The sequence below is a fragment of the Quercus lobata genome, chromosome 2 (genome assembly GCF_001633185.2).
Source record: "Quercus lobata isolate SW786 chromosome 2, ValleyOak3.0 Primary Assembly, whole genome shotgun sequence".
In the NCBI taxonomy this organism is placed as follows: Eukaryota; Viridiplantae; Streptophyta; class Magnoliopsida; order Fagales; family Fagaceae; genus Quercus; species Quercus lobata.
This window is the reverse complement of record NC_044905.1, coordinates 26,454,619-26,477,933: the sequence shown is the minus strand read 5'-3', so window position 1 is coordinate 26,477,933 and position 23,315 is coordinate 26,454,619. Positions and strand designations below refer to the sequence as shown.

Sequence of the window (23,315 nt, the reverse complement as noted above, 5' to 3'; positions counted from 1 at the left end):
TCCCAACCATTCGATCTAGACTCTGATCGGAGTTCTTTTTATATGTCCGGAGGTGATGATCAAATGGACCGCGACCCAGCCCAGCCTAGACCCGTACCAATACGCCAAGTTCAATCCGTCAATGGCGATAATCGTGGTGGTGCTAATCGCCGCTCTTTTCTTCATGGGCTTTTTCTCGATCTATATCCGCCATCGCTCTCAGGGCCCGGCCAATTCGGACAACATCCGAATGAGAGGCCTCCCTCAACGAGCAGCCACGGCTGGGTTCGTGCAGATCGGCGATGGATCTGTGGAGGAAGAAAGAAGGGTCTAGAGGAAGAAAGAAGAGATGGAGAGGCAGTGAGGAGAGAGAGATGGAGAAAGGAGAATGAAAGAATAAAAAATAAAAAATAAAAAAAGTAGTGTGAACATAGAATTAAAAATTATTTTTCTTTTTAGCTTTCAGCTACAGTGCACATCTATCTATAGATGTGCTTGATCCTCAAAAAAAAAAAAAAATCTATAGATGTGCACTGTAGCAAAAAAGTAAAAAAATTTAAGTATAGCTCCACTGCTGCTACCCTCTTTTTTGTGTTTTGGTGTAGCTAAAATAGCAATATAGCTATTTAGCTACACTGCTGCAAATGCTCTAATGATTTCCATTTCGTTCTAATGAAATATATTAATGAAAAAGTTAATGAATGCCCTAAAGTATTGGTTTAGAAAATATTTTTAGAACTCAAGAAAGGGTTCGAGGTTTGAGTTGCGGAAGTAGTAGCATATTGTAATTATCTTCAAAAAATATATACATATAGAAAATTTTTATGGGAAAAGAAAAAAGTAATCGATTTTTTGATAGTTTTTTTATATTTCTCATAAAAGTGGTATAAAAACTTTTCTAAAATGATTTATTAACAAATGCTCTAAGAGCAAAGACGACTTGATGCATTTGGGAACCTAAGGTGAAAACCGCAATAGAGGCCTTTAATATATTTAAATATGACTTAAATATATATATATATATATATATATATATATATATTAGTTAAATTCTACTATCTTATTTTAGATGCAAAATTACTACTAATTAACATGAACAATGTAGATTTTTTTTTTTTTTAGAAAATCTATAGACACAAAAAATTGATAAAACTTTCACACCTGTTGATATGATAGATTGATAGTGGAAAGTAAAGAGTAATATTAGTGGTGGACCTAGGTAAAAACTAATAAAAGTTTGTTAACTCAATTATTATGGAAAACGTTGTGAATTTTTTTTTTTTGTATATTGTTTTTTTTAGATGTGCTATATTCAAAATATTTTTCACAACAAATCCTAATTGTTAAGTTGTTACTGATTTTAATTTAAACTTATTACTGAAATTATTTTTTTTGCTATCAATAAGTAACAAACTCTAATAACCTACTACTTAGAATTTATTGTAAAAATATTGTGAATGTAACACATCTACTTGATAATAAAAAAAAAAAATTTATTTTAAGTAATGGCTAATATTTGAGCTTAATTAAATTAAAATTTGGGGCATTTTTTCTACTTGGGACCTTAAGCGACTGCATCTATAGAGTTGGCACTGTCTAAGAGTACCCATTAGCAAAACTCATAACAAAATGGCTCCCTGAAAGTACCTGGACTTGACAGTATGAACCTTATATTTTTATCAAAATTACTAGAATATTGTTGGGCTTGATTTCACCAATAATGTGTGATCTTGTTTAAATTCTACTAGTTGTATTCTCAGTCAAATTAATCAAACGTATGTTACTCTCATTCCCGAAGTGAAAAACCTTGAGTTGGTGACTAAGTTTAGACATATCAATTTACGTAATGTTATTTAGAAATTGATCTCAAAGGTCTTGGCTAATAGACTTAAAAAGGTATTGTCTCTTATTATTTTGATGTCTCAAATTGCCTTTGTCTTAGAGCATTGGATTACTGATAATATACTTGTGAATTTTGAAACTCTTCACCACATGAAAATCCATAACATAAGGAGAAAATGATTTATAACTGTCAAACTTGACACAAACAAAGCATATGACATGGTGGAATGGGTATTTCTGAAACAAATAATGAGATGACTTAGTTTTCATGACAAATCGATAACTTTGATGATAGAATGTATAAGCATAGTCTCCTACTCTATTATGGTAAATAAGGAACTTAAGGGATTAATTAACTACCTAAGGGACTAGACAAGAAGAGCCAATTGTTATTATTGGTGTGAAATGTTTAAATGCTCTTATAAATCAAATTGCTAGAATTGGTAATATTTGTGGTATTTCCATCAGTAAAGGTGGTCTTAAAATTACTCACTTGTTTTTTGCAAATGATAATTTGTTGTTTTGGAAATCAGCTTTAAAGGATGGTCAAAAGATTCAAGAAATCCTCCACAAATATGAGTGGGCCATGGGGTTGGGGCAACAAATTAATAGAGGAAATTAAAACAACATTATTTTTGTAGTAAGCCCACACAAGAAGAGACTTAGAATTTGTTAAAAGACTGTTAAATTACCAATTTTTCAAAAAGTTTAAACTATTAGGAAATTATGAATTTAATCATCTAACCATAATTTTAAACTTTTCCCCTCACGTGTGCGCCTAAACTCCTCTTAATAAGTGTGTGTTCTAGTTAGTTCAATTGGTAAAGTCTCTTATAGTTGAATAAGAGATCTAGAATTCAATCCCTGTCTATATCAAAAATTGATTGGTGTTTTAGTTTGATGATAAAGAACTATCATTAGGAGCGGACACCATAGGTTAAAACGATCTCAAAAAATAAAAAACAAAAAATTCCCTTAATAAATGGGGCCCAACACGTAAGATCTAGAGTTCAATCCTTATCTATACCAAAAATTGTTTGGTGTCTTGGTTTGATGATAAAGAATTATCATTAGAAGCAGACGCCATAAATTGAAACTATCTCAAAAAAAAAAAAATCCCCTTAATAAATGGAGCCCAACACGTGAGATTTTTAACATTTTAAATGGGAGAAAGAGTAAAGCTAGGGATCAAACTTAAGATCTACTGCTCTAATACTATGTTAAACTACCAATTCACTCAAATTCTTAAACTATTGGGAAATGGTATATTTAATCATTTAATTAACCACATAATTCTAAAACTCTCTCTCACATGCAAGCTCAAACCCCCTCACAGTTTGGCTCTAATACCATATTAATTAAATTACTGATTATTCCAAAATTTTAAGCTATTAAAAATTGGTGAATTTAATCATTTAACCATAATTTTAACAAAGACATCAAGTATGAACGATATTTGGAGTAACCATCATTGGTAGGGAGAAAGAAAAAGGTTAGCTTGGCTTACATTAAGGAGAGGGTGAGGAATAAACTTTAGGGTTGGAAAGAAAAATTGTAATTAGGCAAGTCAAGAGGTGTTAATTTAGGCAGTAGTCTAAGCTATACCTACTTTTATCATAAGTTGTTTTAAATTCCCAATGCCAAGACATTGAAGGCATGACAAAAAAATTATGGTGGGGAAATAGGGAGAATGAAGGAAAATTCATTGCAAAAAAAGAGACAATTTATGTACCCTAAATGTATAAGATCAACGTAGTTTGGGTTTGAAAGAATTGAGGAAATACATAGATTGATTCAAATGCTCTAATAGTTGATACTAAAATTTAATTGAAGTATAATTATATATATATATTTTTTTTTAAAAAAATAAGAGCTTAAAATATTATACGTTAATTTTAAAGTATCAAACTATCCCTCACATGTGAGCTCAAACCCCCTCACAATTTGGCTCTAATACCATATTAATAAAATAACCGATTATCCCAAAAGTTTAAACTATTAAGAAATTGTAAATTTAATCATTTAATCATAATTTTAACAAAGACATCAAGTATGAACGATATTTGGAGTTACCGTCATTGGTAGGGAGAAAGAAAAAGGCTAGCTTTGCTTACATTAATGAGAAGGTGTGGAATAAACTTTAGGGGTGGAAAAAAAAATTGTTATTGGGCAGGTTGAGAGGTGTTAATTTAGGCGATGGTCTAAGCTATACCTACTTCTATCATAAGTTGTTTTAAATTCCCAGTGCCAAGACATTGAAGGCATGACAAAAAAATTATGGTGGGGAAAAAGGGAGGATGAAGGAAAATTCGTTGCGAAAAAAGAGACAATTCATGTACCCCAAATTTATAAGATCAACACAGTTTGGGCAAGAAAGAATTGAGGAAATCCACAGATTGATTCAAATGCTCTAATAGTTGATACTGAAAGTTAATTGAAGTATAATTATATATATATATATATATATATATATATATATATATATATATTTTAAATAAGAGCTTAAAATATTATGCGTTAATTTTAAAATATCAAAGAAAATACCATGTGTTGGGTTATTGATTGACCTCGATTAATTAATTCAATTATCCAAGTTGATTAATTATTCAAATTAATGCAAATCACGTGGAAGCACAATCAAATCACCAAACTAAATTAAATGCAGTGAAAATTAAATTTGTCACGACGATTTGATTACAATGGGGAAAATTTTCACAGAAAAAAATTCCACCAGGTGAATTTCAGGTTACCACTCTCAAAGAATCCACTAATAAAGAATCAAGCGCTTACAAGTATAAGCAATCTTACCTTACAAGCCTACTCCAAAATACCAATTTACAGTTGAATCTATTGACCTATACTAATATCAACTCCAATACATAATTGGACTTGTTTTTATAAAGACTTCTCTTTTACAAGGATTCTAGTATGTGACTAACAGCATAGCAACTTGATTGTTGTTGTTTGATGCAAAGTTCTTCAATCCATACTTGTATATCCAGAAGCAACTTGATACATAACCTTAAGGCGCACAAGAAGTCCCAGCAGCTCTTGTAAAGCGTATATCATGTGTCTATGATAAAGGCTGTAAAATATTACTTTTATATCCTCTGGAAAGATATAGCATGTAACCCTAGAAAAACCTTGTCATCATGGGTTGAAAACAAATTTGGAATTTCAAAATCTACGAAACTCAATAAATTGAGAGGTATCAAGGTATTTATCGAGGTTCATTAAATCTCGATAAATTGAGCCAAGTGTTGAGATCTTCTATTCTAGCTTTTCTTGTACAATTGCATGAGTATTCTTCATGTCCTCAATACTACCACTTATAAAAGTATTTCATGATATTCTTAAATACACTAGAACTAATACGGACCCAAATACAAGTAAAGTGCATCCTGTCATAAGATATGTCAATTACATAAAAATGTGACCCTAACACAATTAGTAAAATCATGCTAGGAAGTGAAATCTCTTGTTAGAATAAAGGAACTTTTGCAAAAATTCTATTGGCAATGGAGCTTTGTACTGCAACAAGCAGCAGCTTTAGGAATATTTCTATGAGGGTCATTCAAATTTGGGTTGAAGAGGTTGACAAGCACCTCTTTTGTAAATAATATTTTCTTATTTCATCTTGATTATTGGAATGATAAGATGAGATCTTTCACAACCTATGATTCGAAGAAAGATTTTTCAAGTCAACACAAGTTCATTTAGATAATAATCTTAGGTAGGAGATGAATCTTACAGTATAAGTGATTTCTTTATAAAAAATGTATCCATAATACAACAAGAGAATAAATGTAAAACTATAAGTTCATTGGGCATATTGTTTCTTAGTATATTAAAGATTAATGTTGCTAAAATTAAATCTTGGAAATCAGAATATTTTAATTTATTATTTATAAGTTTTGTCTTTACTATTTTCAATTATTTTATTTAACAATTCAACTCAACTTTGACAACTTATTAGTCTATATAATTCATTAAAAAAAAATTTGTGTCTTTTGCATTATTCTATTAAGAATTCAACACAATAATACAATCCTTAAATAAAATAAAATAAATCTTCACTTCCAAGTTTCCACTATCCGACATCACACTTCCACTAACTCACACTAAATTGTCTTTTAGTGTCAGTTGTTTACACTTTACTAGCCATTTAGTTTTTTTCCCCTGAGATTTAAGATGAACAAATTACTAATTTTTGTTGTTGAGCTTGCTTTTTTTTTTTTTTTATCGGATTTTAGATCATATTGGTTTGTAGTTGGCTGCTTTTTTTTTTTTTTTTTTTTTTTTTGGTTTGAAAAATCCAAAATAAATGTTGGTGTTGAATTGATTTGTTATTGGGTTTCTTTCAAGAATTCAAAATTTCAATTTTTTTTTTTTTTTTGGTTGAAACAAAAGCATGTCATTCAATTAATTAGAAAAATTAGCATCTTCGTACAAAGCTTCCATAGCTATTGGAGGAACATCTTCCATCCAATACATATCCTCAATAAGCAAATTGAGCTAATACATGAGCTACCCGATTCCCCCCTCTCCTAATACAATCAATCCTTACCCATTGTAAATTTCTAAGCAAGTGTTGAATATCCCCAATCACATTCCCAAGCATTAACTGATCATCCTTCAAATTTGAAATAGCTTTCATGGCAAAGCTATTATCCCCTTCAATGACTAATTCAGAGAAGCCTACATCCACGGCAAACTCAATGGCTTTTCTACGTGCAAGTAATTTAGCCTCCTCGCTGCAAGACACCTTAGTTCCCTTGGCTTCCATTACCTCTCGTTTCTCATTTCGTATGATTGCACCATATCCGAATCTGTTGAGGCCTGAGAACACCATTGCATCAAAATTAAGCTTGAAGACCAATTGTGGAGGAGGCTGCCGGGTATCTCGAGTAGGCTGCATCACATGTTCAGTTCCTATCTGTTCTTGTGTAGTCCGATACTCCTCTAATGTCTCTCTTGCATGGTTGATCAACCACCCCGGATCATGGAACTTACCTCCAAGTATTCCATTAAGTGAATCATATCAGTCAAATCCAAGACCCCCTTCTGCAGAATTTTCAAGCTACCAGACCACACATCCTTAGCCGCCTCACATTCCCAAAGAGCATGGATAGCTGATTCCAAAAATCTCATACATATTGGACACATCGCATCATCAATTATTCTTCACTTTGACAAATTCAGCTTTGTTGGCAAAATATCATTGTAAGCTCTCCACCTAAACACTTTAATTTTATTTGGAATCCGAAACTTCCATAGTGCAGCCCAAACTCGTCTCCCAACATAGCCCCTCGAACTCTCAGCTATATATTTCCTCCTTGCAATACTTCCCTCACCACCTTATATGCGAACTTGATAGTAAATAGCTCCTTTTTATGATGCAACCAAATTATAATGTCTTCCACATCTCTTCGGCTTAGCAAGATTCTACAAATGGCTTCAGCATCCTCTTGCTCAAACATGTCCATGATAAATTCAGACCTCCATGCATGCAAATCTTGATCAATCAATTCAGCAACAGTCACCTCTCGAACCTCATCCTTGACTAGATACAAAGGTGCATTTGTTGGATAATTCGGTATCCATTTATCCCCTAAAACCCGAATAGAAAGGCCATTCCCAACTCTCCAACAACATCCCAACTTCAAAATAGGTAAAGCAGCCACAATACTCTTCCACACAAAGGAACAATTTGGGGACTCCTTGGCATCAAATAAATGAGCTCTAGGAAAATATCTAGCTTTAAGGCATTGATATACTAGAGAATTATTATCATGCAGCAACCTCCACCCTTGTTTAGCTGACATAGCTAAATTAAATGCCCTTAGATCCCTAAAACCCATTCCTCCATCCTTCTTTGATATTGTTAACATTTCCCACCTTTGCCAATGAATTTTTCGTTCATTCCCTACTTTCCATCACCAAAATTTAGCACACATTGCATCTAATTCATCACATAGCTTTAAAGGGAGTTGAAATACACTCATGGTGTAAGTAGGAATAGACTAAGCAACTGCTTTAATAAGTATTTCCTTACAGGCCCTAGACAACATCTTCCCTTTCCAGCCCTAGACAACATCTTCCCATCTTCCCTTTCCAGCCCTGCAATTTTTTCCATAACCTATCCTTCAAATATGAGAATATATGACATTTAGTTCTCCCTAAGAAGGTTGGCAGCCCCAAATATGAATCAAATCGGTTTACCTCCTGAACTCCCAAAACCCTCAGAATATCTTGCTTCTGACTAGCTGAAGTGTTACTACTAAAAAAGACCGAAGACTTCTCCAAGTATGTGCATTGTCCCGAAGCATTAGCATAGGTCTGAAGCACCTTAGAAATTACCTCCACCTCATTTTGTGTTGCCCTGCAGAACAAAAGGGAGTCATCTGCAAACAATAAGTTAGAAGCTTTTGATGCCTCTTTGCAAATAAAAGCTCCATGAATTTTGCCATCATTCTCTGCTTTTGCCAATAAAGATGTGAATCCTTTTGCACACAACAGAAACAAGTATGGGGAAAAAGGGTCTCCTTGACGGATTCCCCTAGATGGAAGCACATTCCCATAAGGTTTTCCATTGAGTAGAATAGAGAATGATGTGGTGGTGACACAAGTCATCACTTTCTCAATCCACTTTTCTGGAAAACCCAATTTCTGCATTATTCCCTGTAAAAAATACCATTCTACTCAATCATAAGCTTTGCTGACATCTAGCTTCAAAGCCAAAGAACATGTCTTGCCCTTCTTCCTGGCATTCATAGAATGCAAAATCTCATATGCCATAATAACATTATCTGTAATAAGTCTACCTGGCACAAATGCACTCTAGGTGGGGGAAATAATATCAGGAAGCACTTGTTTCAGCCTATTTGCAAGAACTTTAGAAATTAACTTATAAACAACATTACAAAGGCTGATTGGTATGTATTCAGATATTTTCTCCAGATTCTTCACTTTAGGGATGAGCACAATATTTGTATGAATTAAATCAGGTAACATGACTCCATCATTCAAAAAATCTAACACAGCATTCACAACATCATTACCCACTATATGCCAAAATTTTTGATAAAATAAGGCATTCTTACCATCAGGTTCAGGTGCCTTTATTGGTCCCATCTGTAATATAGCTTCCTTGATTTCATCAGCAGTAAAATCCCTAGATAGCATATCCTGCATGGTTGGACTTACTTTGGCTAAGACTATGCTTAAGCATTCGTCCATTTGATTGCATGAACCTGCATAAAATAGATTTTCAAAATAATCAACTGCTACCTTGGCTACATCCTCCACCTCTTCCACCCAATGCTCTTGTGAATTCATGATACCCTTAATATGATTCTGTCTTCACCTTTGTGATGCTTTTGAATGGAAAATTTTAGTGTTTCTATCCCCATGTTTCAACCATGCAACCCTAGACCATTGTGCCCAGTAAATCTCCTATTTTAACAAAAGATCATCCAACTTTTTACTAATCTCCAAATATTCCACCTTACTTTCGTCAGTAGTGTCAACTCTATTAATTTTATCTAGCTAGTTTTGAGGGAATTTAATCTCTTCCTCGGGTTTAGTCCTTGTGTCTCCCCACACCTTCAAATCATCCCCACAAGCCCTTATTTTCGAATGCACAGCTGCTAGACCTGCCTCTCTGCTGCCTACCAAGCTCCAAGCTTGCTGAATTCGTGCCTCACAATCATCCCATAAAAGCCAGCTCTCCTCAAACTTGAAACCCCAATCAGCTCTTCTATGTTTCTTCTTAAACTTTTGAACCTGGATAGTAATAGGGATATGGTCCGAAGCATGAGGAAGAAGATGCACCACGTTGTTGATCGGAAAATTATCTATCCACCCCTTTGTTGCAACAGCTCTATCAAGTTTCAACTTGGTATTTGCATCATCGGGTCTCTTGTTAGTCCATGTAAAAGAGTAGCCTTTGTAATCTAGATCTTCCAATTGACAACTTTCCAATGCCTCCCTAGATGCATTAATCTGAGCAATATGGGGCTGCCTTGTGCTTTGCTTTTCCGAGGAATGGAGAATAGCATTAAAATCTCTAAAACATAACCATGGACCCTTCACATAAGTCTTCAAATATTCCAACAGCTTCCAAGACTTATATTTTTGTTATGTCTCTGGCCAACCATAAAAACCTGTCATGAACCACACAAAGCCATCTTCTTCTGTTACCCTAGCTAAAACATGATTTGCAGTATAATTAACTACCTCTAACTTTATATCATCCCCCCATAAAAAAGCTAATCCTCCACCAGAATCCTGATGTTTAACAATGATTTTATTCGGAAAAGGTAAATTACCATACAAATTATTAAAACCCTCTATATCTAAACGTGTCTTCATAAGAAAACACACAGTGGGAGCCACCAATTTGCGAAGGCTACGACTTGTCCAAGGGTTCTTAAGTCTTTGGCAGTTCAACTTAGGATCCTCGTTGCTCCTGGCAAGGGTGGCTTTCCACCCCCGCCGATATAATATTATTAAGATCATCCCCACTCCCTACCCTTCCTCGTTTAGCTTCCCTAGTTTCAATAATCTCACGCTGCCTTCTTCCAAATTTGAATCATTGCTTCTTTTCCCACGGGTTGGTAACATTAAAGCCTTAGACAACCCTCCAAGCCCAAAATCCATTCGGTTAATCCAGGTCCAAGTGGATTTGGGCTTTAGATTGTTAGCCACAGCCTGACCCTCTTCTTGATTCAATATGCTACAATCAGACCCGATCACTTCATCTGCAGGCTTACCCATTATCACCTCATTTAATTCCAATCTAGATGGCTGCTCTACATCATCATCCTGAAAGGAAGAACTTGGTGTCATCCTAATAGAGTTTTCGTCCTGTACATAATCCTTTCTTTCCCAATCCAGGTTATCACCTTCCTGAAAAATAGGCATGTCCCTTAAAATCTTGGAATCAATCTCAATCTGCTTGCTAGGGTTTGTGTTCTCTAACCCCGTCGCTGATGATGCCTCCACCATCGAACTGTTACTTGTAGACTCCCCTAACACTTGCTCCCTTGCATCACCAGCACTATCACTTGTGTTTCTTGGTGAGTAAGATCGTGGACGCCCTCCCATAGCACATAAAGAGTCCCCATATTGATAATCAACCTCACCCCCATTTTGAATAATAGCAAAGTGTGATGCAGAGTGCTTCACGTCGTGACCTAACATACCACAGTAATGGAAAAACAAAGGTAAACGTTCATACTTAAAAGACACCCAAGTACGAATACCATCTGACCCAGCAATAAAACTTCCTCTCTGCAGGGGCTTCCCAATCGGTAATGCAACTTTGACTTGCATAAAAAAAATTAGGATCATCTCGTCTTTGCTTCCATTCTACTTCCTCAACAATGCCAAGTCAACTACCAACTTCCTTTGCTACTTAAGGGGAAACCATATCAAACGGTGCACCCCAAATTTGAATCCAGAGAGAAGCATGCTCTAGTTTTATGTTGCCCACAGTCATCCCCTTCTGCCACCTTTAAAGCAACAACAACTAATTATCAAAAGACCATGGGCCATCTTGTAGAATTCGAGCCATATCAAACTCCGATTGAAACTTAAACTAGAAAAGACTCGGACCTACCTCAATGATTTGCAAACTATTTTCCAATCCCCATGCCCTTCTCAGCGTATTTTTTTCGGCTCTTTTGTTAAACGGTTTATATGTTAATAACTTCCCAATAAGACTCAAACTACAACTCTCCAAAGCCTCCAATCTTCCTTCATCAGATATGGGAATAACCTCCTCTTCATCATATGTCAGCTTCATATTACCCAATCCATCAGCAACATCATCAACCATAGCGTCAAAAAACCAAAAATAATGAAAAGAAAAAACAAAACCTTTAGACCTAGGTCAAGGGATGGAGACACTCGTTTCACACGAGAGAGAGAGAGAGAGAGAGAGAGAGAGAGAGAGCTCCATGGCAAGGAGAAATTTCAATTTAAGGTGATGAACATATACTTTAAAAATAGTAAAAAAACAAAAACGAGAGAGAGAGAGAGAGAGAGAGAGCTCCACGGCAAGGAGAAATTTCAATTTAAGGTGATGAACATATACTTTAAAAATAGTAAAAAAACAAAATTAAATACTATGTGGCGCGGCTGGGGTATTCCTTTATTGGTGTTAGAGATATATATTAGACATATTAGCCCAATGTAATAGGCCCAAGCCCATTCCTGCTTGTACTAGTAGTCTAGGGTTTAGTCGCCTATATATACTCATGTTAGGGTTCATTGTAACACAGGAGGTTATTGTACTACACTCTCATACAATAAAGATGTAGCCCTTAAGGGATTCCTCTGTGGATGTAGGCCGTAAGGCTGAACCACGTAACCCTTGTGTTCTCAGTGTTCCTCCTCTATGCTTCTTCTTCCGCATCTACTTTAGCATACACAACATGATATAACACATCGCGTTGCTAATATATTTAACAATTGGTACAATAGCCGCCATGCAATAACATTTATGATAGTTAAGCTTGAAAGTTTTTTTCTTTTTTTGGTTAAAGTTAAGCTTGAAAGTTAAAAATTTTGTTTTTAATCTTAAACCCATGATATTCAAAACTTTTAATTTTTAATTTTTTATCATTTTACATTTTCAACTTTTTCCTCTCACAATTGCATGGTGATCGGGATCCTCCTTTATCTGTCCTAGAGCTAGGGAAGAAAAAGTAGACTAGTGTTATATATATAGGTGATAGGGGCCTCCTTTTGACGTGTTTTTAATGCTTAGTATGGCTTTGGCAGCCCTCTACCTAGGGTGGTATTGCCCTATAAACGCGAATCGTCACAACTTGAATCAATCAAGCAGCCTGTTTTAACACGTTTTTCACTTGATTGGATGGATAACAATAAGAAGAAGAGGCGCATAGGAATTGTCTGCGGTGTAGCTAACTTTACTCATCTTTTCGTTTTTGGCAAATACTTAGACTTGTCTTTTATAAATAATTCTGGGACTTAGGTTTGCGCGCTCTCTCACATGTCGGAAAGGATTAAAAAAACTAAAAGGAACGGTGGTGGGAACAAGCTTAATTGCTTAAGGTCGTAAATCAAAGTAAAGCTAAAGTATATATACTAGGATTCTTTTGAGGCTCTATAGAACTCATATTAATTATATTTCTTACAAAGTAAAGCAAAGATAAAGTATGAAACAATGCCACAGTGGCACACAATTTTTTAATGAATAATGATAATGATATGTTAGAGAAAGAAAAAAAATTAAGATATTCTACAAGAGACATTATTGTTATTTCTTATTAATAAATTTGTTTTTAATAATACATGATTGGGTGGGAGGTGGGAATTGTTTTAGGGAAAAATTAAAGCGTCAAAGGGCATCTGCGAGTGGGAGAGAGTTTGTCTTTGTCATCAATCATACCCACCCGCGGACGCAACGCAAAACCAATGGGGGGCCAGCTCATTTTTTAATCAAAATGAATTGAATTTGAATGCACTAATTAGGCAGTTAGTTCACGCTTGATACAAATTACAGCGTTACGCTAATAAAAATATACAACAATTACAAGCATTCTATAAACTAGAAAAAGTAGAGAGATTCTTGATAAAAAAATAAAATGGTGTTTTTTCTAGTAAGTTTTGAGATTGAACACTTTATGCAAAAATTGTTCTAATCATACAACATTTATTAAGCTGTTGTATTCTAATAAAAAATTAGAAAAAACATGCACCCATTACAAAATATAGCCAACCATAACTTGAATCTCGGAATAGTGTGCCTTTATCCAAGTCTATCAAAAAAATATATTCAGAAGTATTTATACGGTTTATCTTTCTGTGTTATTTTTTTTTATTTTTTTCTTCTTAAAAAAAAAAAAAAAAAATAGGCAATTAGTTTTGATGGGCTATGGTGTGTGGTGCTGTGCTGATGGCCATCGTCAAAGAAGCAGTTACTCTAGCATTATTAGTTGCATAAAGCAAGTAGAAGTAGAGGCAGTAGCTGTCATAGATGATGGGATGGCCATTGACTTTTTCCATATAAAGAATCAGTGAGGTTATATTGGCCCCCTCTTTTGTATATATACGACCATGCAATCAACCTAACTCTGACACCCCTCTAACTTCCTTCAATTCATTCCCGACCCCAGTAAGCACCTATATTTCCGTTTTTGCAATTTTTCATCCCCTTGTCTCATTTCTCTTGCCTCTTCTTCTTCAACTCAGGTTTTTTTTATTACTATCCAACCCCGCCTTTTTTTTTCTCCCTCTACTAGCTGCAGTAGCTAACTCGCGATTGCATTTCTCTTGTTCTTTGTCTGTTTTCAGCTGAGGCATGTAAATTTTCCTTTCCCTTTTCAATTCCAGAAAAATTCTCATCCAGTTTTTTAATCTTTTGCATGTATTTGAAGAATTGAATTGAATTACCTCTCTTTCAGTTGTAGTGTACAACCTGGCTCGCTTCATCTCTCCCATTCCTTAGAAACACATTTATAAAAATCCTGAAAAACATGTAATCTTATTTCCTTCCATCTCCAAAACACCAACCAAAAAAACAAAAAAAATTAGTATGCTTAAGCCTAGTTCGTAATATTGTCATAACAATTATCAATAATCTTTATTCGTTACTGTTAGTTATCCTGGCCAAGATTACAACCCTCGTGTAGCGACACCTTTATAAAAATTACCATATCATGTAACTTCTATCAACCTCGTTCTTAGCCAGCTCCTATAACCCCAAAAAAAAAAAAAAAAAAAGTTTTTATTTATTGTTTTTAAATTCATAAGTAGAAAAAAAAAAAACAAAAAACAAAAAACAAAAAACAAAAAAAGAAGAAGAAGAGAAGAAGAAATGCCGGAATCAGAGGCAGGAACTCCACCGGTGTCGGCTCCGGCAACACCAGGGACGCCAGCTCCACTGTTTTCATCTCTCCATGTGGACTCGATGTCGTATGATCGCAAGTCAATGCCGCGATGCAAGTGCTTGCCTGTTAATGCTCCAACTTGGGGTCACCCTCACACGTGCTTCACCGACTTCCCCGCGCCTGATATCTCTCTCACTCGGAAGGTACCTCTCTCTCTCTGTGTCTCTGCAGGGAAAGACCGATTATTTTAATAATATTTTTGAAAGTAAAACTAAGTATTTGGAATAATGATTCTTTTTTCTTTTTTGGTTGAATATTGATTCGACTCCTTTCGGGTTTTTTTTTTTTTTTTTTTTTTGTTTGACGTTGCTTCTCTAAAACTCGTGACTTTTTTCATATTGATGCGATGCGACCACAACTAGAATAAATGCGATTACATACATGGTCATAACTTCTCATAAAAACCCAATTGGTCTCGACTGTGGGGTCTTATCCTTGAGGTAGAATTGACTTCTTCGAAAGTTACTGTCTTTTGTGTCTCACAATTTGACGAAATTCTTTCCCCCCCACAACACAACTCCTTTTTCTTTTTTCAAACCCTCAATTTGAGTTTCTTCGGTCTTCAATCAATAAACCTACTGTGGACTTTTAGATTAATTTTTGGGAAATATCAAATTCGATTCCAAAATTTGTAAGTTTTGTCAATAAATGAAATAGTAGTGAGTAGTAGTACTCATAAATACAGGGTGTACCAACCTAACTATCTTTAATATTTCCAATGTTTTGTTTGTTTGATTCTCATAAAATATAAGATAGTAAGGAAAAAGTATGCGAGTTTTTTTTCCTTTCTCAATTAACACTTCTTAGTATTTTTAATAAAAATATTTATGAGTTATATCTTTCTGTTCCAACCATCAAATTATCAAAAAAGAATAAAACAAGAGGTAAAAAATAAAACCTTGATAAGAATCTTTTCTCTTTTTTTTTTTTTGATAGGATAAGAATCTATTTTATAGGTAGAGTATCAATAGAATTTTGGACAAAATTTAGCTACAAAACTGATTGTAATTTAAAGCTACAAACTCACTCAATAAAATAAATATTACAACATATTTTGAAAATCTAACCGTTGAATTGCATGTTCTTTACGCTCTTAATACATATGTTAAATTTTGTGTCAATAGGATATTATTTACTATATGATCTATAAGTTTATATTTTGTGCATAATTTTAAATTGAAAAAACTTGCAATTTAAAAAATTTATTGATGACATAACTATTAATCTTTAATTTTTTTGAAATTTTGCAAGCATAGAAGATATAAGACAAAGATGTGATTCAATGGTGGATTTGTCAAAATTCACATCCAATAAAAAGATATTAAATTTGTAACCTAAGGTTACAACTAATTTTATAACTAAACTTTATCCTAAAATTTTTCTGATATTTATTTATTGGTTTATTATACCTAAATAGTAAGATAGGGGGAAGTGGGGTACCGGTCTATGGGACACAACTGAAAATATCATAACTATTTGACTATAACTAGAACCCCTAAATTCAACTTTATACAAACTAGACATATCTTGATACGTAAAGACGTGATAAACACATATACATATTAATTCAATTTGCCCAAAAATTGGATACATCACACAAGTTAGATTCGTAATAATATACTTTCATACTAATCGATCAGTTTCCTGTAAAGTTAGTTTTAATTAACTTCTAAGAATACATTTCTAGTAACACCTTTCAAAGCATCCTCTGGTCTATTTGAGAGAATAGTTTTACATGGCCGGATTGTCTACCTGAAATTTAATGCAAAAGAGTCAGCGAAACATTTAGAGCGTTTCTAATTAGCAAGCCTATTGAAATTCTGGTCCCACAATTAAGATATTAAAAATAATTCTTTTTTTTTTTTTTTACATACGTAAACATAATAAATCTCCAATTATTTATCTTTAAATAGTAGTCGATTCGTAGGCAATAATAAAAAATTCAAACCAGACATTGATAACGCTAAACGCTAATGTTGACTTTGAAATGGACGTGTTACCTTACGCATCTGTTGCATAAGACAGTGTGTTAGATAATTAGATTAATTAGAGATTTTCACTGAGACATCGTTGCGTATAGTAGGGTCCGTACTTTACATAATTCCTATTCTTTTTTGGACACTAATGAATTAAAAAAAAAAAGTGTTCAAACTTTTGTTTTTGCCGACTATTTTAAAGTGACATTTTGTACATATTTTAATTAAAATATATATTTTTTCAGTTACCTTACCATATGTTAATCCGTTATTACGTTGAATAGTGTAATTGGAAAAGATTAGAATTTTTGCGAATACGTCTCACGGTGATCACTCTAACCTACTCCTTTCTTAATAATTGTTGGTACGGCGTATTATTGTTATATAATATTGTTAGAAGATAATTTTTCTTTTTTTCGGTCTCTATTTAAAAGAGGATATCCAAGTAGGCAAAAGTCAGCTAAGAAAACAAAGCTCTTGATTGAAAATTATTTAGAATCATAACTTATCTAGTGTAACTAATTAAGCTTTTAATTAAAAAATTCTAAGACTACAACTTATTTCACACTCATTTTTATAATTATCTAGTCAATTACACAGACAATTTCAATTCCTTAGCTTATTGGAGAATTCCATTGATATTTCTTTTTTAATTATTAGATATAGGATTTTAACGTAAAACCTATTGTATTGTATACTCTATTATTGAACTACTATTATTATGCTTTAGGGAATGCATTCTTAGAGTGACACGACTACGGTGTAATGTCCATATAATTTGATGTCTTATCTTTCTAGTCAATGCACATATATATTTGGCTGTCTTTTGTAAACTAGTACCGACAAGCACACTTCTTTTTTTGGCTGAATGTCCAAGGCATTCGTTGACAAAAACCTATTAATATGACGACTTGAGCCATGAAACTTGTAACAAAACTTACGTGGTTAGAGTTCTTTAAATTTGATAATTCTCTGTGAAACTTTGTTGCTTTTACAAATTTTTTTTATTTTAAAAAAATTTAATTCTCACCACATAAGTGGTGCAAGAGTAATAATTTGAGAGGCTGAAGCAATATTTAACTTCTTGTGATAATTTATTGGTATCGGAATGGAGAAAGAAATTGGTTGAACTAGGAATCGGACCTAGAACTGATTTGATAAAAACCGGTCAAAAGTCAAAACGGATGAAAACCGGTTGAGAATTGAAAAAACCGAAAATCAGACCTCTGACGGTTCTGATTTGAAGAGGACAAAACGCAGATATAATTCCTCATTCAAAAACTGGTTTGACACAAGTTCGAACCACGATTAATTGCATAAAATAAAATTCAAAAAAAAATTCTCTTTTAAAATAATACATATATATATATATATATATATATATATTTGGGTCTGGATTAAGGAGAGCACACATTAAGCCATTCATTTTTGGAAATATTTTTCTCGAAAATTAAAAAAATTGTTAATACTTTTTCAATTGTCGAGAAAATATTTTCAAAAATAATTAATTAATGCATGTCTTAGGACACACGTGAGTAAAACCCTATATTTTTGAATATATGTCGGTGGATTTGCAGCTTGGAGCAGAGTTTGTGGGGACTTTCATCCTTATATTTGCAGCAACAGCAGGACCCATTGTGAACCAAAAGTACAATGGAGCGGAGTCACTGATCGGGAATGCGGCTTGTGCAGGACTGGGAGTGATGGTGGTGATTCTGGCGACAGGACACATATCCGGGGCACACTTAAACCCATCCCTGACCATTGCGTTTGCAGTACTGCGTCACTTCCCTTGGGTCCAGGTCCCAGCCTACATTGCAGCACAGGTTTCAGCCTCCATTTGTGCTTGCTTTGCTCTCAAGGGTGTTTTCCATCCCTACATGTCCGGTGGAGTTACGGTTCCTACCGTTAGCACCGGCCAGGCTTTCGCGCTCGAGTTCATTATCACTTTCAATCTCTTGTTTGTTGTCACTGCCGTCGCCACTGACACCCGAGCGGTATGTAATTAATGTATCTGTATCACATTCAGTAATCTAGTTCCATTTGATAAGAATTAAGATGTGCTTACATCGTGTCTCTCTTTTTTGTCTGCTACAGGTGGGAGAGTTAGCGGGTATAGCAGTTGGAGCCACCGTTATGCTCAACATTCTCATGGCTGGGTGAGTAACTTCTTTGCTTTTCTCATCTAAGGGAGATTGTTTACGTAACTCATGCATTATTATGGGATCTGCTTTCTGATCTTATTATGCTCCGATTTCTATTTATTTATTATGGCTCCCGTCTATTTTAAGAAATTTTTTATAAAAAATTGAAAAAATTATAAAATATAAATAGTTAATCATTTTTTCATTTTTCCATAAATTTTTTTCTAAATAGTATACTAATGTATATCTTAAGGACATACGTGAGTAAAACTCATTTATTATTATGATATAAACTTCCTACACAAAACAAGAGCGCAATTTTTCTACCATTCCGCTTAATTAGTATTTTTTACTTTTTTTTTTTTGGGATAGGAAATTAGTAATTTTATTATGTCAAAATTGAAGGTGGAAAAGAAGTTTGATCAATTAAGTTCAATAAATATTGAAAAATGAATAAAATGAAATGACAAAGACCCAATATAAAAGTCCAAACAGAAGGTCTATAAATTATTTTTATAAGGAGATGTTCATTTCTTTCAATAATTGAAGAATTAGCTTATAAAAAAAAGAGGAAGAATAAGGATAGTACTTCAAGGTAGCAAAAATAGAAGGGTTTTAGGGCATATGTTAGTAAACTATTTTAAGAAATTTTTTTATGGGAAAGTAAAAGAGTGATTAACTTTTTTGACAGTCTTTTCAATTTCTTATAAAAAGTTTCATAAAATAGATGATTATTAATGTGTGCTGTAAGAGCATACATTAACCAGACCAAAAATAGGCAAAAGTATAGATATATTTATATCAGACTAACATTTTTGTTCCGTTTGGTTTGAATTAATTTTGAAAAGTAAATCACCTCAATTTTGAAATAATTTAAAGTTTTTATGACGGGTAAATTATTAGATTAGAACACCTGTTCGAGCTTCATTAAAAATAAATATTCTGTTTAAATTTGTACTGGTTAGGGACATTAGTTTTGCCTCTTGTATTTTCTTTTTTTTTCTTTTTGCTAGCTTATTTGTTGAAATATGAAAAAAAATAAAATTTGAACAAATCATTTAATTTATTTTTTAAAATGTAAGATTGTTTACTTATTTGTTAAAGGCTTTTGATAATGAATGCATCTTAGAAACCGGTTAAAGAAACTTAAAAGGAGTCTTACTTTTTTCTTTTCTTTTCTTTTTTTTGATGAATTAAAAGGAGTCTTATCTACATTAGCAAATAATCCTGTCTACATTATTAAATTTTGCTGTCAACATGACCTTTTATTAAGAGTAAAAAAAAAAAAAAAAAATTTGATTTGAACTTATCAATTTGTATAAAAGAGGAAACGTTGCTAAATACACAATAATTTTATAATATTTTTTTGCTTGTTAAATGAATTGGTTCATTTTAAGCATATCATTTTATAATTTATCATTAGAAATATTTTATGAAAATTGCTATATATATATAATGAATTTTACTAATGTATATCCTTAAGGTATATATTATTAAATTATTTTGAAATTTTATTTTCAATAAATTGAAAAAGTTGCCAAACTATCAAAAACTTTTACAACTTTTAGTTTTTCGTAAAAAAATTTATAAAACATGTGGTTAAAAGAGTACAGGTTAACCGAACCTATATAGATAATTATTGTTGGATATAATTCCACTTCCTCTTTTCCCTCTCTGCCGTTGGTTGTTAGCTTCAATTGGAAGCAAGAAAGGGTCCCCCCACTGATTATGATGGAAAGGACATTTTGGTAGGTGAGCAAACACATGACATTTGTGGGAAAGGAAGTGGTGGATTTTGTTTTCATTTGAGCAGCTTAACACAAAATTGAAAACGTGCACGGTATCAAATTAAGGAGGAATTAGTAATAAATTTTAATATTACATATTATTAATGATAAAGGTTTAAACGTGGCAGGCCAGCAAGTGGGGGTTCAATGAATCCCGTACGAACTCTGGGGCCAGCAGTTGCAGCAGGAAATTACAAGGATTTGTGGGTATTCCTGGTGGCCCCCACACTTGGGGCCATTACTGGTGCAGGAACCTACACATTGGTGAAGCTCCGACACGGGGACGTGGTTGAACCACCGCGCGAGGTCAGGAGCTTCCGTCGCTAACTAGGCCTAGCTAGCTAGGAGCACGAAAAGGACGCAACCTATAGCTGCCACAATGTTTAAATACTATTTCTTACTTTTGTGCTGTTTTTTGTTTGGACCTTGTTTGATTGATTGATTAAATAGCATATGTCATGATAGCTTGAAGGTATAATAGTAAGAAGAATAAAGGTGTGGAGGGCGTGTGATGATGTGACCGAAAGTCTACGGCCCGAAAGTACAGTTGAATAATGGATGTTGCCTTTCTATGGCTTGGGGGTCATGATCATTTGCTGGACGTTTCTGTGATGTTTAATTTAATTAGATGTTCGTTTGGTCCTTAGCTCCTTTGTGAGCAGACCTTGCTTGTAATGTGCTGTGTGTATGCAATTTGCTTAATTTGTCTCCTTTTTTAAAGAGCTTGCGTTTGTAATCTTTTGTGGATGTTATTAATAAAGTGCATTAGCACGCATGGTTTGTTAGTATCTTGCCTCATTGCCTTTGATACATTTTCTACACTTAGTTTTTTTTTTTTTTTTTCCTTATTTTTCCGTTTATTAATTAATCATGAAACACAAATAAAAAAGCTTTTTTTTTTTTTTTAATGTAGAATGTTAAAAAAAAATGTATTTTAATGTATTGATGGTTTTGGTTGTTAGTTATTGTGTTAGATATATTATTTTATTGTATTATTTATAATATTTTAATGTGTTGAATATTAATATAAAATCTTTAATATAGAACATATTATAAAATGAGTTGTTAAAATAGATAAAATAGTATTTTTAAGTTCCTAAAAGTTAAATTTTTTAAGATGCTGTGAATGCTCGGGATATATACAAAGAAGAAAGTAGCGTGCCAGATACCTATCAAAATGCTATTAAAGAAGACATGCTATATTCACCCAGAGTAGCATGAAAGCCTCATATAGAAAGGAATGATAAAATCACCATGGCATCATGAAAGCTACTTTGAAAAAATGCCATAGTCACCAAAGTCGCATGAAGGGAAAAGTTATTTTTAAACATATGGGGCATGGGAGGCAATGAACATTTTGGGTTGGGAAGTTGGAACTATCACTTGGTTACAACTTGACTTTCTTTGGCTTCAAAATCATGATAATTTAGGGTTTAGGGCTTTAGGGTTACAATTTAGGGGTTAGTGATTTATGGGTTAAAGATTTAGAGGTTAGGGTTTGGGAGTTAGAATTTAGGGATTAGCAATTTAAGGGTTAGAGATTTAGGCATCTCAATTTAGGGTATAAAAATTTAGGAGTTAGAGATTTAGGGGTTATGATTTAGGGGATAGCAATTTAGGGGCTAGAGATTTAGATATTAGTGATTAAAGGGTTAGCAATTAAAGGGTTAGAGATTTAGGGATTAGCGATTTAGGGGTTAGGGTTTAGGGGTTAGGGTTTATGGGTTAGCAATTTAGGGTTTAGAGATTAAGAGGTTAGCAATTTAGGGGTTACAATTTTGATGTTAGCAATTTAGGGGTTAGCGATTCATGGTTTAGAGATATAAGAGTTAACGATTTAGGGGCTAGGGTTTAGGAGTTACAATTTGGGGGTTAGTGATTTAAGGGTTAATGATTTAGGAGTTACCGATATAGGGGTTACAATTTGGGGGTAGGGGTTAAAGATTTAGGGGCTAGCGATTAAGGGGTTAGGGTTTAGGGATTACTATTTTGGGGTTAGAGAATTAGAGGTTAGGGATTTTGGGGTTAGTGATTAAGGGGTTAGAGATTAAGGGGTTAGCGCTTAGGGGTTAGAGATTTAGAGGTTACAATTTATAGGTTACTGATTTAAGGGTTAGCGATTTAGGGTTTAAAGATTTAGGGGTTAACGATTTAGGAGTTACGGTTTAGGGGTTACAATTTAGAAGTTAGTGATTTAAGGGTTAGATATTTAGGTGTTAGGGTTTGGGGTTTACAATTTAGGGGTTAGCGATTTAGAGGTTAGGGTTTAGGGGTTACAATTTAGGGTGTTAGGACATATGTGGAACTTGTTAGAACATATGTTATTGTAAATTGTCTAATCCTTTGACAAAACACACTTTACTTGTAATTTGGTAGATCTAAGATGGGTTTAGTACTTCAAGGAATAAGAGTTCAAGTCTAGTATTAAAGCCATACAAGTCTATCCAAGAAATAAATGAAGAAGTGTTGTTCATTAAAACTCGACAGATATCCTGACAAATAATATCTATCGAAGTTTAATGCTGATGCTCAACAACAGCTCGACAAAAACAGTATCTATCGAGAATTATGAAATTCAAATTTTCAGATATGTTTTCATGCATATCCAAGTGTATTTGTGTAGGGTTTCTTTTCTCACAACCCTAGACATATATAAGGATTATTTTA

At 33.6% G+C, this 23,315-nt stretch overlaps 1 protein-coding gene across 1 annotated transcript; it reads left to right on the top strand.

The window, feature by feature from the left end:
* The first annotated feature begins 13,915 nt into the window (after positions 1-13,915).
* LOC115975124 (probable aquaporin NIP5-1) lies at positions 13,916-21,433 on the top strand. The gene is made up of 4 exons (XM_031095782.1): positions 13,916-14,884; positions 18,295-18,714; positions 18,815-18,876; positions 20,777-21,433. Exons 1-4 carry the CDS (start codon positions 14,669-14,671, stop codon positions 20,973-20,975), a joined length of 897 nt encoding a protein of 298 aa, XP_030951642.1. The 5' UTR covers positions 13,916-14,668; the 3' UTR covers positions 20,976-21,433.
* The last annotated feature ends 1,882 nt before the right edge of the window (positions 21,434-23,315 follow it).

Excerpts from the sequence above, each read along its gene's own strand:
- LOC115975124 (XM_031095782.1), top strand. The coding sequence starts at position 14,669 with ATGCCGGAATCAGAGGCAGGAACTCCACCGGTGTCGGCTCCGGCAACA. Across the intron at positions 14,885-18,294 it reads ATATCTCTCTCACTCGGAAG|CTTGGAGCAGAGTTTGTGGG; the intron begins GTACCTCTCTCT and ends GTGGATTTGCAG. Across the intron at positions 18,877-20,776 it reads CTCAACATTCTCATGGCTGG|GCCAGCAAGTGGGGGTTCAA; the intron begins GTGAGTAACTTC and ends TAAACGTGGCAG.